At 43.6% G+C, this 13,570-nt stretch overlaps 1 protein-coding gene across 1 annotated transcript in view; it reads right to left on the bottom strand.

Moving 5' to 3' along the window:
- The window catches only part of spon1b (spondin 1b), a 115,777-nt gene that overhangs the window by 13,747 nt on the left and 88,460 nt on the right, over positions 1 to 13,570 (bottom strand). Inside the window, exons 8-11 of the mRNA XM_066649442.1 lie at positions 12,858 to 13,059; positions 12,085 to 12,225; positions 9,728 to 9,803; positions 6,780 to 6,965 (exon numbers count right to left, since the gene is read on the bottom strand). Coding sequence (XP_066505539.1) covers positions 6,780 to 6,965; positions 9,728 to 9,803; positions 12,085 to 12,225; positions 12,858 to 13,059 — 605 coding nt within the window. The remainder of the gene's footprint in view (positions 1 to 6,779; positions 6,966 to 9,727; positions 9,804 to 12,084; positions 12,226 to 12,857; positions 13,060 to 13,570) is intronic.

Raw genomic sequence — 13,570 nt, 5'->3', positions numbered from 1 at the left:
CGTCTGGAGGTCTCCATGAAGGCGGCACCCGCCGCTCCTGTCTCTGTGAAGGTGGCACCAGCCGCTCCTGTCTCCGTGAAGGCGGCACCAGCCGCTCCTGGACCCGTGACTGTGGCTCCGGCCGCCTCTGCACCCGTGACTGTGGCTCCGGCCGCTTCTGCACCCGTGACTGTGGCTCCGGCCGCTTCTGCACCCCTGACTGTGGCTCCGGCCGCTTCTGCACCCCTGACTGTGGCTCCGGCCGCATCTGCACCCCTGACTGTGGCTCCGGCCGCTTCTGCACCCCTGACTGTGGCTCCGGTCGCTTCAGGTCGTGTCCGTAGGTCGCCATAACTGTGCACAGGCTGGTTCCTCAGACTTCCCCTCAGACATTTGCCAGTCCTGGGCATCCCCCAGTTGTTTTGATTCCCATGTCTGTTCCTGTCCTGGTTCCTGTCTTAGTCCTCGTCCCTGTACCTGTGTCTGCCTTTGTCTCTGTTCCCGTCCCTGTCACTGTGTTCGTGTTAGTCCCGGTAAACTTCCTGGTCCCTGTTCCCCTGCCAAGTCTTATCCAGTCCCCTGTTAATCCAGTCCAGTCCACATTTCAGTCTAATGTCTTATCACCTGTCTCTTCTCCTGTCTTGTCTCCAGTCCAGTCTCCATTTCAACCCTCTGTCCTGTCTCAAGTCCAGTCTCCTGTCCTGTCACCTGCTCCTGTCCAATCTTCTGTCTCTGGTTCTGTCCTGTCCTCAGTTATGTCCCCTGTCTCATCACCAGTCTCTGCTCCTGTCCAGTCCCATTACCCAGTTCTGCCATATGTTCTGTCTCCATTCCAGTCCCCTGTCCTGTCACCTGCCCATGTCCAGTCTTCTGTCCCTAAACCTATTCAGTCACCTGCTTCTGTCCCGACTCCAGTTCCTAGTCTCGTCCAATCCCTGTTCCCATCCATTGTCCTATCCAATGTCAAGCACCCTGCTCCGGTCCAGTCTCATGTGTCCACTCCCGTCCTGTCTAGTCCTTTCCAGTCTCAAGTCCTGTCTCCTTTTCCCTTTTTTCAGTCACCCGTTCAGTCCCGTCTGCTAACCAGTTTTGTCTCCAGTCCGTCCCCCTCTTCATTCCAGTATTTCATCACCCGTCTCTAGTTCCGTCTTGTCCCGTTTCTGTCCTCTGTCTTGTCCCAAGTCTCTTCTCCTGTAGCCCCCCTTTGTCAGCCTCCTGTCCTGTCCCGTGTCCCGAGACAGGAGCGGCTGGTGCCGCCTTCACGGAGACAGGAGCGGTTGGTGCCGCTTTCACAGAGACAGGAGCGGCGGGTGCCGCCTTCATGGAGACCTCCAGACGTACCAAGAGGCTTGCAAGGTTCTCCTGGAGATCAGGAGGGAGTGCAGCGACGTCCTTGGCAGCAGAGGGCCCTGCGACGACGTCCACGGAGGCCATTCCGAAGCCGCCTTTAAAACATACCCTTACGGGCCTATACGGAATGGCGTCCGGCGAATAGCACACCTCGCAAAAGGATTGTCTGTGTTAGCTGCGTCCTTATAGTGATTGGTCATTCTGTCATGATTAGCGGGGTGGATTGACGGAGGCGGACACACTTGCTAAAACACAGTAATTTTAATTAAACAAAAGATATAACAAAACAAAGATTGGCAACTACAGAAACAACTAGACATATGAAATGAAATGAGGAAAACGACAGAGACAGACCGAACTAAGAAACAAGACATGGATACACTGGAGGCAAAACAACGATACTTAGAGGAAAGAAATGACAAGGCTTGGGGAGAAAAACGAAATGACATGACTACAAATGAGAATTACACAAACCGACATGACTTTGGAAACAAAATGAAACGACTAGGAAACAAAAACAACCTGAACTGAAGTGGGAGAGAAACAACACCACGTGACTATGAAAAAGGAAGAAACAACACGACTGGGAAACTAAAGGCGACTGCGAGGAAAACGGGCATGACAGGACGAGGGCGTGACAGTGAACCTCTGACAGCAGCTTTATTTTTAATAGTGTACAATCATTTCACTAAGGTAAAATAGGAACATGACCATAAAGCCAATTTAAAAAAACATTCCTAAAATATATAATGTAGTCTTACCAATAACCAGTTCAGTGATTGACGTTCAGGTGTAATGTAATCCATTGTTTTCCATCAAGTCAGAACCTTTACAGCAGCATATTGGACTTGCTTCGTTAGCATAATAGAGCTCATTGGGAGCACATAAATCAGTAATGTGATCTGGATGTAATGAGTGGATGAACAAATTAGACACACTACAAAAGTATGACATTAAATGATTGATGCTTGCATGTGCTGTACTATCATTATGAAGTGAAAGTAGTGTTTACAAACTGGAGGATTCCTTTTAATAAGAATTCCAACATCCGGAGTGAATATAGCTGAAATGTGATCATTTACAATAGTTCTTTTTTAAAATGGCACACCAGAATGACTTCATATTCAGGAAACTAAAGGTTTCCTTTTAATAATTATATAAATTTGAAATTAAATTTACAGAAATGGGACAGTTCAAAGGGCCTTTATTTTGAAATGACACATCAGAATGACTTGATATTCAGTGAGTGACATAATCAGGTGTGGTACTATGATTATGAAGTGAAATTATTCTGTGCAAACTAAAGGTTTCTTTTTAATAATTATTTAAATTTGGAAATAAATTTACAGAAATGGGACAATTCAAAGGGCCTTTATTTTGAAATGGCACATCAGAATGACTTGATATTAAGTGAGTGACATAATCAGGTGTGGTACTATGATTATGAAGTGAAATTGTTCTGTGCAAACTAAAGGTTTCTTTTTAATAATTATTTAAATTTGGAAATAAATTTACAGAAATGTGACAATTCAAAGGGCTTTTATTTTGAAATGACACATCAGAATGACTTGATATTCAGTGAGTGACATAATCAGGTGTTGTACTATGATTATGAAGTCAAATTGTTCTGTGCAAACTAATAGTTCACTTTTAATAATTATGTAAATTTGAAAATTAATTTACGGACATAGGACAATTCAAAGGGCCTTTATTTTGAAATGACACATCAGAATGACTTGATATTCAGTGAGTGACATAATCAGGTGTTGTACTATGATTATGAAGTGAAAATATTCTGTGCAAACTAAAGGTTTCCTTTTAATAATTATGTAAATTTGAAATTAAATTTACAGAAATGAGACAATTCAAAGGACCTTTATTTTGAAATGACACATCAGAATGACGTGATATTCAGTGAGTGACATAATCAGATGTGGTAGTATGATTATGAAGTGAAATTGTTCTGTGCAAACTAATAGTTCACTTTTAATAATTATGTAAATTTGGAAATAAATTTACAGAAATGGGACAATTCAAAGGATCTTTATTTTGAAATGACACATCAGAATGACGTCATATTAAGTGAGTGACATAATCAGGTGTTGTACTATGATTATCAAGTGAAATTAATCTGTGCAAACTAAAGGTTTTCTTTTAATAATTATGTAAATTTGAAATTAATCTTACAGACATAGGACAACAGAAAGGGCCTTTATTTTGAAATGACACATCAGAATGACTTGATATTCAGTGAGTGACATAATCAGATGTGGTACTATGATTATGAAGTGAAATTGTTCTGTGCAAACTAATGGTTTCTTTTTAATAATTAAATAAATTTGGAAATAAATTTACAGACATAGGACTACACAAAGAGCCTTTTTTTAAAATGGCACATCAGAGTGACTTGAGAGTCATGTCCTAAAATCTTCATCATTTCCACAAAATAGCAAATATTTGTTGTTTATCCATTTATTATTTGTTTAGAAAATTATTTATTACAAACATTTCCTGTTATTGACTTTTGGCTTTTATTTTGAAATTTGTTCCTCTGCACGCTATTACCGTAATGTTCAGAATAAGACGTTCCACCAAATCTAAGTGGGGGCTGGCTTGACCAAGATTTTCCAAGTGGGGGCTGGCTTGACTTCAGTGCTAGTTTTGAGAAGGTTCACCTGGTTTTAGTGTGTGTTTATGCGCCTGTGCTGCCGAGGGAGAGGTGTGCTTTTCTGGCGAAGCTTTCAGAAACAATAGAAAAGTGTGACACTGATCATTACCTGGTGGTAGGGGGTGATTTTAACTGCACTTCCTCGGTTTTAGACAGGAACCATATTGAACCTGATCCTGCTTCCAGACGCGTTTTAAATGATTTAATTGAGAGACATGATCTGACGGATGTGTGGAGAATTAAACATGGCACGGTCCGACAATACACATGGGCACACACTCGGGAGGGGTTTATTTCTCTGGCTAGATTAGACAGGTTTTATTGTTTTAAACACCAGTCGCAGGTTTTTAAAAACTGCAGTATTTTACCTGTGGGGTTCACTGATCACTCTCTGGTGATTGGCAGTGTTTATATAAACTCTGTTAAGTCTAAAAGTGCGTACTGGCGTGGTGGGACATCGGTAAAGTGCAGATCCAGCAGTTTTGTAAACAATACACTCTCAATGTCACCAACAGCATCAAACACTCTGTCACTGAGCTTGAGAAGGAGATAGTGTTTCTTCAGAATTTGGTGGAGTCCAGTGGGGAACAGGGTCACATCCAGACACTTCAAAATAAAAGAACATCTTTGGCAGATCTGCTGGGGGTGAGAGCGCAGGGAGCATTGATCAGATCTCATTTCCAACACATTTCTGAGATGGATGCCCCATCAAAGTTTTTCTTCAATTTGGAGAAAAAGAACGGACAGAGCAGGATCATTCACTGCCTCCGCTCTGCTGACGGCTGGGAGCTGACGGACCCAGCGGAGATTAGAAGGCGGGCTGTGGGCTTTTTTTCGGAGCTGTACTCTAGTGAGTATAGAGAGGACAGGTTAATTTCACAGCAGTTCTATGACGGACTACCGCAGGTATCACCTGAACAGAACGAGGAGCTAGAGCGGGTGATAACCATGCAGGAACTACAGAGAGCGTTGCAAAGCATGGCAACAGGGAAGGCTCCGGCCATCGATGGCCTCCCGGTTGAGTTTTATAAATCTTTCTGGGACGTGGTGGTGGGGGGGGGGGGGGGGGTTTGCTGGCTGTGCTCAATGACAGCCTGGTCGGAGGACGACTGCCGTTGAGCTGCAGGAGAGCGGTCCTCGCCCTACTGCCCAAGAAAGGCGACCTCAGCGAGGTTAAAAACTGGAGGCCTGTGAGTTTGCTGTGCGTTGATTATAAAGTCCTCTCTAAAGTCCTGGCGAATCGCCTGGTGGACTGGGCCTGGAGGAGAGCGTCTTTTTAGTACACCCTGATCAACTGTCTTTTTATGGACTCCCTCTCTTTTACAGCAGTGTTTTTAAAACATGGACTTTATACAAGGTGGGAAAACAGACACCAGCTAACTCTGTCTACTGGCTTCTGAAGGAACCAGTCCTCCATGGGGCTCGACTCTCCTTGACAGACGGGAGTAACCATGGACAGTCTGAGAGGATGAGGAGCGCAGGTCTGATCACAGTGAAGGACCTAATAACATCTGCTGGAGTGGACTGTGACAAACCTGATGCTCTGGCACAGAGACTGGGGATGAGGTCCTGCAGGGTCGCTCTGCAGGTTTCAACGGGCTCTCACCGAAGACGAAAAGAGACTGCTAAAGAACTGGGACTGTCTACAAACAGGTCAGGAAACAGAGGAGCCTTTCCCCTGTCTGTGGATCAGCCCCAGACTCCCGGCTCCTGACTCTGGGAGCCCCCTGCTGAACTCTGGGGGTTTGAGCGAACTGCGTTTTGACGGTCTTTCTGCACGTGTGTTGTATAAAGGGTGTGTGAAAATGTTAAATCAGACTGAACTGACCGACCAGGTGGATACGCCCTGGCGAGCTCATTTTGGCCTCGCCAGTGACGTGAAGCCTGCCTGGAGGGCACTCTATAAACCACCATTGACTAAGTCAGCTGGAGATCTGCAGTGGAGAATTTTACATGGTATTGTCGCTGTCAATGCGTTTGTGTCCATTTTAAACCCCACTGTGTCTTCGGAGTGTCCTTTTTGCTCATTAAGAGAAACAGTGTTCCATTGTTTTACACAGTGTTTTAGACTGAACGCATTATTTAACTTCACTTTTTCAAAATTTTGGTGAATGTTTTAATCTTCATGTTTTTATCTTTGGTTTTCAGTACTGTCAGAAGAGAAGGAAAAAGTGTCAGTTGTTGAACTTCATTGTGGGTCAAGCCAAAAATGCCATTTATTTTAGCAGAAAGAAAAAACTGGACTCTGGGTTGAATAGTGATGTCTGTCTGATTTTTAAAGGGTTGGTGAAATCCAGAATCAAAGTGGATTTTTTGTTTTATAAAATGATGAAGAACTTGGACAGTTTTATAAATGTATGGGACTACGATGGGGCTCTGTGCACCACAGAGGGTGGTGTTTTATTTTTCTCTGACCTTTTAAAATAAGAACTGAATTTAATTCCTGATTATTTTCTTTTTGTAAAAAATAGTGATTAAAGTTTGTTTAAAAACTCAAACTCTCTCTCTTGCTTGCTTTCTTTTTTCTCTCTCTTGCGCTCTCTCTCTCCTCTCTTTCTCTCTCTCTCTGTCTCTCTCTTGCTTTCTTTTTTCTCTCTCGCGCTCTCTCTCACTTTTTCTCTCTCTCTCTCTCTCTCTTTTCCTTTCTTTCTCTCTCTCTCTCTCTCTCTCTCTCTCCCAAGTGCTGAGATTGCAGTTTGTGAACTTGAACCTGCCACACACTCTCAGCTTTAGAGCCCAAAAGATTCCAACTGTGTGTGTGTGTGTTTAATCTGTCCCTTACCCTCCACTCTGCAGCCAGGCCCCATACAAGGCTCAAAGTCCTGTGTGTGAAGGCAAGGCACGTTGACGTCAAGCTGAGCTTTCAGCATCCTCTGCCTCATTCGCCGGCCCTTATCGCAGGTGGATGAGCTGCAGGCTGACCATGGAGACCAGTTGGAGTAGATACACGTCTCTGGAGTGTTGTCTCCTGCAGAGGACAGAGAGGGAGAGAGTATATAAAAGGGGACAGCAATCTTTGAAGGCCTGGTACATGACTGGACTGCCTGATCACACTGCCCTAATCTTCAAACCTACAAGAGATTTACTCCAGTCAAATCTGTACATCATTTCCATATAAATAAGAAACACTATTTGTCCAAAGGATGGTACACTTCCCGTATAATTGGTCACTTTAGTTCCTTCAAAACACAATAAGCATGAAAGTTAATGGGACACACTGAAGCAGCTGCACACAAGCTTACGATCACGTCTGGGCTACAGGGGAATACAGCTGCATTGGTGGAGATGCTCACCTGGGGCTAGGACCCAGAATTCACTTCCCTAACAACTTGGAGACGTAATCATTGGGCGCATGCGAGGAACACACACTGAACAGAGTGCCATTGAAAAAAACACACCATCACACACTCACCCAGACATTTTTCACAGGAGTGTGTGTGAGAGCGTGGGATGCCATCTCTGCGCAGGGTGTGTTCCTGCCAAACATCAGTGTGACCCTGAGCATGATGAAGCAGTTACAGAAAGTGAATGAATGAATGAAAGAAAAAGTGAGTACAATCAATTTAATGTGAATAAAAATTTAGAGTGATATTTTTTTCCTCTCAGTTTTATTCAAACAATTTCAAATTATATCAATGCTCTTTGTGTTGAAGAAGCTGTTTTGGGAGGTTTTTTTCTGAAAAGACTCGCCTTATCCCAGTCATTCCTAGTCCACACAAACCTTATTTATTTCTGTATTGCTGCCAGTAAATGACTCACAGGGGTTGCTTTTTATATATAAAAAACCTATTTACTCGTTAAGTATGCTCAAAGCTTTCAACCTTGAAACTATTTGAAATAAATCCAGTGTTTTCTGTTTACTGCATTCTGCAGTAAACTATCACTGGGAAAAACTGCATAAATATACTCTGTTCAAACAAAAATTAGCTCATACAACACCCCTTCAAAATGAGAGTGATCTTCTTAGAATGACTTACATTGCATGTTGGATGGTTTCTATGAGGATTTGATGGAATTCAGCCATGATAACTGTAGTGAGGTCAGGTACTTGATCACTCCAAATCATTTATAACTTCAGAAAATGCAGCTCCACTGCTTCTTCACGGCCCACTGCTGAGGGAATTTATGTCCCTTTAGCCCAGGCTTGTTATTGGACATACTGGCATTGAGCTCATATACAGCTGTTTCAGAGAATGCGATAAAAAGCCATATATAATGTACAGCACTACCACAGTGCTGACACACTTAGACTAGTGCATTACACTGTTCATAGGATTGTCACAACCACAGTAAACCGAATAACTAACCAACTAATGCGTACAAGAAAGAGAGATCAAATTGCTCCCATTCTAGCATCATTACACCAACAGCCTGCTTCTTTTAGAGTTTATTTTAAGATTATTTCATTGATCTTTAAAGCTCTCTCTCTCTCTGTGTCTGCGTGTGTTTCCTCCGGGTGACTGTCTGTGAGGAGTGTGGTTTGTTCTCACTGTGTCTGCGTGGGTTTCCTCCGGGTGCTCTGGTTTCCTCCCACAGTCCAAAAACACACATTGGTAGGTGGATTGGTGACTCAAAAGTGTCCGTAGGTGTGAGTGAATGTGTGAGTGTGTGTTGCCCTGTGAAGGACTGTCGCCCCCTCCAGAGTGTATTCCTGCCAATGATTCTGTGGACTGTGGACCCACCGCGACCCTGAACTGGATAAGCACTTACAGATAATGAATGAATGAATTACTTTTTTTTAGACATATTTAGCTTCATCAAAAATACATTTAACTTATTAATAGCTCTTACTGTTATCTATTTACTTTTACTTATTTGGATCTGTTTTTCTAATTTATTTTCTATTTTTATATTATTATATTCAGTACTGTTATCATAATCCTTTTATACTTACAAAGCTGTTTCTTTTTTGTTGTTAATTACTGTTATTGTTGGTATTCATGTATGAAATGTGGTATGTATATAAAAGTATTTATTATTATTATTATTATTATTTTTATTATTATTTGCAGTAGTAGTATCTGTCATTTTAGCAATATTACAATTTGATTTCATGGTTGTCTATGACAATTCTATTAGCTATGTGTTCACAACTAGATACTACCTTGTATCACTGTATGACTTTATAATAAAGAGTGTTCACACACCCGTGGACGGACACTGTATTAATTATTTGGGAACTAGTAGTGTACACAGCCGAAGTGAGTTTTAAAGCTGTACTTGAACTGGAGTGCTACAGTCTTGGACACTACACTGCAGTTGAGCTTTAGCTTGCTTTACTATTGTTATACTGAATGCTCAAACTTGGAAACTACATTAATGGCTTAATAAAAATGTGGTTTTAACAATAAGGAATCATTTCTGTATTTGTTCCAATGAGAAATAAACAGACTGTTTCTAAGACTAGGAGTTCTACACCACGCTGAACCAGGATTGCTGATAAAAGACCTCATCCACTGAGCAATCCTCCTTCCTATCTTTCCCCAACCTGAATGATTTGGACACCAGAGGGAACCTCATTTACTGCAGCTACAAATTAGCACGAGAGCCTGTTGGGCTGGCTGATCGTAAATTACGCCCCACTCTCTCTGCTGCTGTATGGTCTTATCGCACCACGTCTGGAGGTTTACACAAGGAATCCTGCCTGCTGCTGTGTTAATTAAACTGTCCACTGGCTATGTTTTTGAAATGAGTCTCGACGAAGGAGATAAGATAGAGTGGCTCTCGTACCTTCCTCTGTCTCCTCCGGAGCTATGTCTGCCACGATATCATCCACAGTGTCTGGAACGGTGTTACACTGTTCTCCCTGCGGGTCAGAGGAACATAGAAGAACATTACAGCGCATGAGAGAGTGCACCACTGGCTGTCTGATTGCTATCTGCCGCAGGTAAACAAAAGCAGATTGGTGTGGGAAAGTGACTGGGAGCTGGCGCGAGGTTAAAGATCCAGAGCTCTAGTACGAGCTTGGTCCCAGTCGTGAGGTAGAAAGGAAACATCTGTGTTCTGAAGGATAACAGAAAGTCTGTAATGCCTCTGCTGGGCCCATGAAGGTCTACAGGGCTTTGCAGGACATCTGACACAAAAATAGTGCTGGAAACAGCAAAGTAACCAAAGCCCAGAGGAGCTTAATTGAATCTTTTGTGCCGGTTGATTCGTGACTCATTCTCTGCATGATTTAAGATGTTTTTGTTATGCTCCATGGTTTAGTTTCCTCAAGTAAATGAAATGTGCATGACTCAACGGTTCCAACAAAGTCCATCTCCCTGTAACACAGTACAGCTGCTCACACAAACATTCTCAACAAATCAATCAGTGCCAAAGAGCATGGGAAGAATCGCAAAGGAATTCAGCAAGTGCAGAGAATGTAAGATAGCAAGAAAGAGATGTAAGCCAGCAACCGGAAAGGTATGGGTTCAAATCCCCTGAGCATGACACTTAACCACTGCCCCCAGCTGGTGCAGCTATGCTAGTGACACTTCACTGACCCCAGACTAGGCTTAGCATAGCATTAATTATGACAAGGTATGGAGGGCAACAAATGAAGTACAGTGTGAAAAGACCTACAATGTGCACCAAGGTCAGTGGAGCTGATGTAATGCACAATAAGTGAAAGAAAGAGGTCATTTTAATGACATCTGTGGCTCATCAAAGAAAGCTTTGGAGGCTCACTCAGGTTACTACCCTTAAAGTGGGCTGGGAAGTAGAAAGGCGTGACTGCCAGTGCAGAGCAACTGTCAGGTGGTTGCTATGGTTGATAAGGTGTTTCTAGGAGGTTGCTCTGCAATGCACAACCTGGAAGAAAAACACAACTAACAGTCGAAGCAATAAAAGGAATATTATTATTAATATATATTCATGAATACATTTAAATGACACACAATATTAATTTCAACTTCTGCAACTACAAACAGCACACAAAGCAGCCTTGATGAAAAAGAGATGGGCCATATTCAGACACTGCAGCAATAAGGAGAGTACTGGTGCTTTTCCACTGCATGGTGTCTACACTACTCAGCTGTACTCGCTTTTTGGTACCTGGCACCGGGTGTGATTTCTGCTACCACAGCTCCTCCCTGAAACTGAAATGTATGTAGTGACATCACAAAACAGCAGGCTTTGGAAACCACAATAATGGTGAAGGTAACGTTAAGCATAGTTTATGAATAATTGTGTATTCACATGTTGTTTTTTGGGACTGAACATCGTTTAGCCATGAATCAGTTCAGACAGATCAGTAGAGATTTTACGTTCCTTGTTGCACCATCCAGCTTTTGCTAGCGGCTTTTGTTAGCCACCGATCCAAGGAGAGTTTCAACCTCTTCAAAAGACCATGGTGTAATTCTGAGCTGCTCTTGTGAGTTGGATAAACATAAATACGATTTCTGTGGTGGCGCAGCAGGTAGTGTCGCAGTCACACAGCTCCAGGGACCTGGAGGTTGTGGGTTCGATTCCCGCTCTGGGTGACTGTCTGTGAGGAGTGTGGTGTGTTCTCCCTGTGTCTGCATGGGTTTCCTCCGGGTGACTGTCTATGAGGAGTGTGGTGTGTTCTCCCTGTGTCTGCGTGGGTTTTCTCTGAGTGCTCCGGTTTCCTCCCACAGTCCAAAAACACATGTTGGTAGGTTGATTGGCGACTCAAAAGTGACCATAAGTGTGATTGTGTGAGTGTGGCACCCCCTCCAGGGTTGTATTCCCGCCTTGCGCCCAGTGATTCCAGGTAGGCTCTGGACCCACCGTGACCCTGAATTGGATAAGCGGTTACAGATAATGGATGGATGGAAACGGCGAGTTTGTGCTGGATGTCTGTTTTGCATCGTGTAGAGTGGCCAATCAGAGCTCTGTAAGGTTTGCACATGGTTTAAACTTTTGGGTTGCATGGAAACACGAGGGAGCAGTTACTGAAAAAAAAAAACATTACCAGGTATCAGGGAACACATTTGCCTAACAGGGACCTAATGGAAAAACAAAAAGGCAGATTAGAGTCAAGCAGAGTAGTGTAGGTACCATGTAGTGGAAAAGCACCATATGTGGGACTTAAGCAGGAATCACAGTTGTGTAAGACATTATGCTGTTGTATAAGGTGTACACACCTTTCTGGCAATCCTCTCCACCACCACTCGGGCCAGGGGCGTGATAGGACCACCCAGGGGGTCATAGAATGGGCTTTGGGGGTGGTCCAAGCTGCTGAGGGCCCGGATGCGCTCCTGGGGGTTGCTGGGTTTGTTGGGGGACTGTGTGAGAGAGAGAGAGAGAGACACTTGATGTTAAATACAATTTATTCAGGGAACATTTATAAGGGGGGTGGCCATCTGTCAAGGGCTCCCACCTTCATCTCCATCTGCATCCTTCATTCTCTCTGTAATCTTCCCTCTCTGAGTGATTTATGGCTCTGTTTTCTGTGGGCGCACTGAGAGGCACCTGCCCCCTGCCACCGTTCCACACTAACAGCTGCACAGAGGCTCAAAAGCCAAACACCAACTGCTCAAACTCACTCAAGTTCTCAAACCTCAACTTCTTTCAATGTTCAAACCAGAGTCACTGCTGCTCCAAGGAGCCAGAGTCTAAACGCTAATGAAATCCAGCAGCACTTCTTCACGTTGACCAGCAGGGGGCAGTGTGAAGGGCTGCAGAGTATATATTTACAGTGCTAAGACTATGAAAAACAGACTGGAAGCTGCATGTGTAAATAGTGTATAAGCATGTAAACATGAGGAGGGAAAATAACAAGCAACATCTACTCCCTTCCTTTTCCCTACTGCACTCAAAGCTTACACTGTCAACCCCCCCTCTGTCGTTCCCTTACTCATTTACTCATCCCCTGTTTGCTCTCTCTTGAATAGAGGGTATCACCATGAGTGCTGACCTCGTACGAGAGCCCACTGTCTGTCCCCGCGTCCCATGGCAGCAGGTCTTTCACCAGCCTCTGCACCCAGCCGCACTGCCGCGTGCACAGGTTCTCCCCAGAAATTCCCACGTTCCAGTCAGGACTCGGACCCAGCATGGTCAGGAAAGACATGAGGTGACGAGCTCGGTCCACTGAAAACTCAGCTGATGGAGCTGCTCGACTGCACACACACACACAGAGAGAGAGAGAGAGAGAGAGAGAGAGGGCAGAATGAAGGGAAAGTGAAAGGAGAAATAAAGAGAAATAAGAGAGATAAAGACAGTAAGAGATAGAGAAGAAGTGACAAATGAGAGGGAGATGGAGAAATAGAGAAAAAGACAGAAAGAGTGGTGGGATAGCATGAGAAAAATATAGCAAGAGACAGACAGAAAGAGAGAAAGAGTGTCACACATTGACAGTGAGTGAGAGAGAGAGAGAGAGAGAGAGAGAGAGAGCAATTATTGAAATTAGGAAACTGATAATATAATATACATCATTAAAACAAACAGTTAAAAATGTGTAACCAAAGAAATATTGCTGATTTATACTTAAAATGATTCTCCCTGCAGTGTCAAAAAACTAGTTCAGTTTCCACCATCTTGAGGCAGCTGTTGCCATCACAACAGACACAAACTATATAGTTATGTCTATATAGTTATGGTGCAGCAGGTAGGTGTCACAGTCACACAGCT

This window comes from Hoplias malabaricus, chromosome 17 (assembly GCF_029633855.1).
Source record: "Hoplias malabaricus isolate fHopMal1 chromosome 17, fHopMal1.hap1, whole genome shotgun sequence".
In the NCBI taxonomy this organism is placed as follows: Eukaryota; Metazoa; Chordata; class Actinopteri; order Characiformes; family Erythrinidae; genus Hoplias; species Hoplias malabaricus.
Note: the sequence above shows the minus strand (reverse complement) of the source record. Positions and strands in the feature narration are given on the sequence as shown.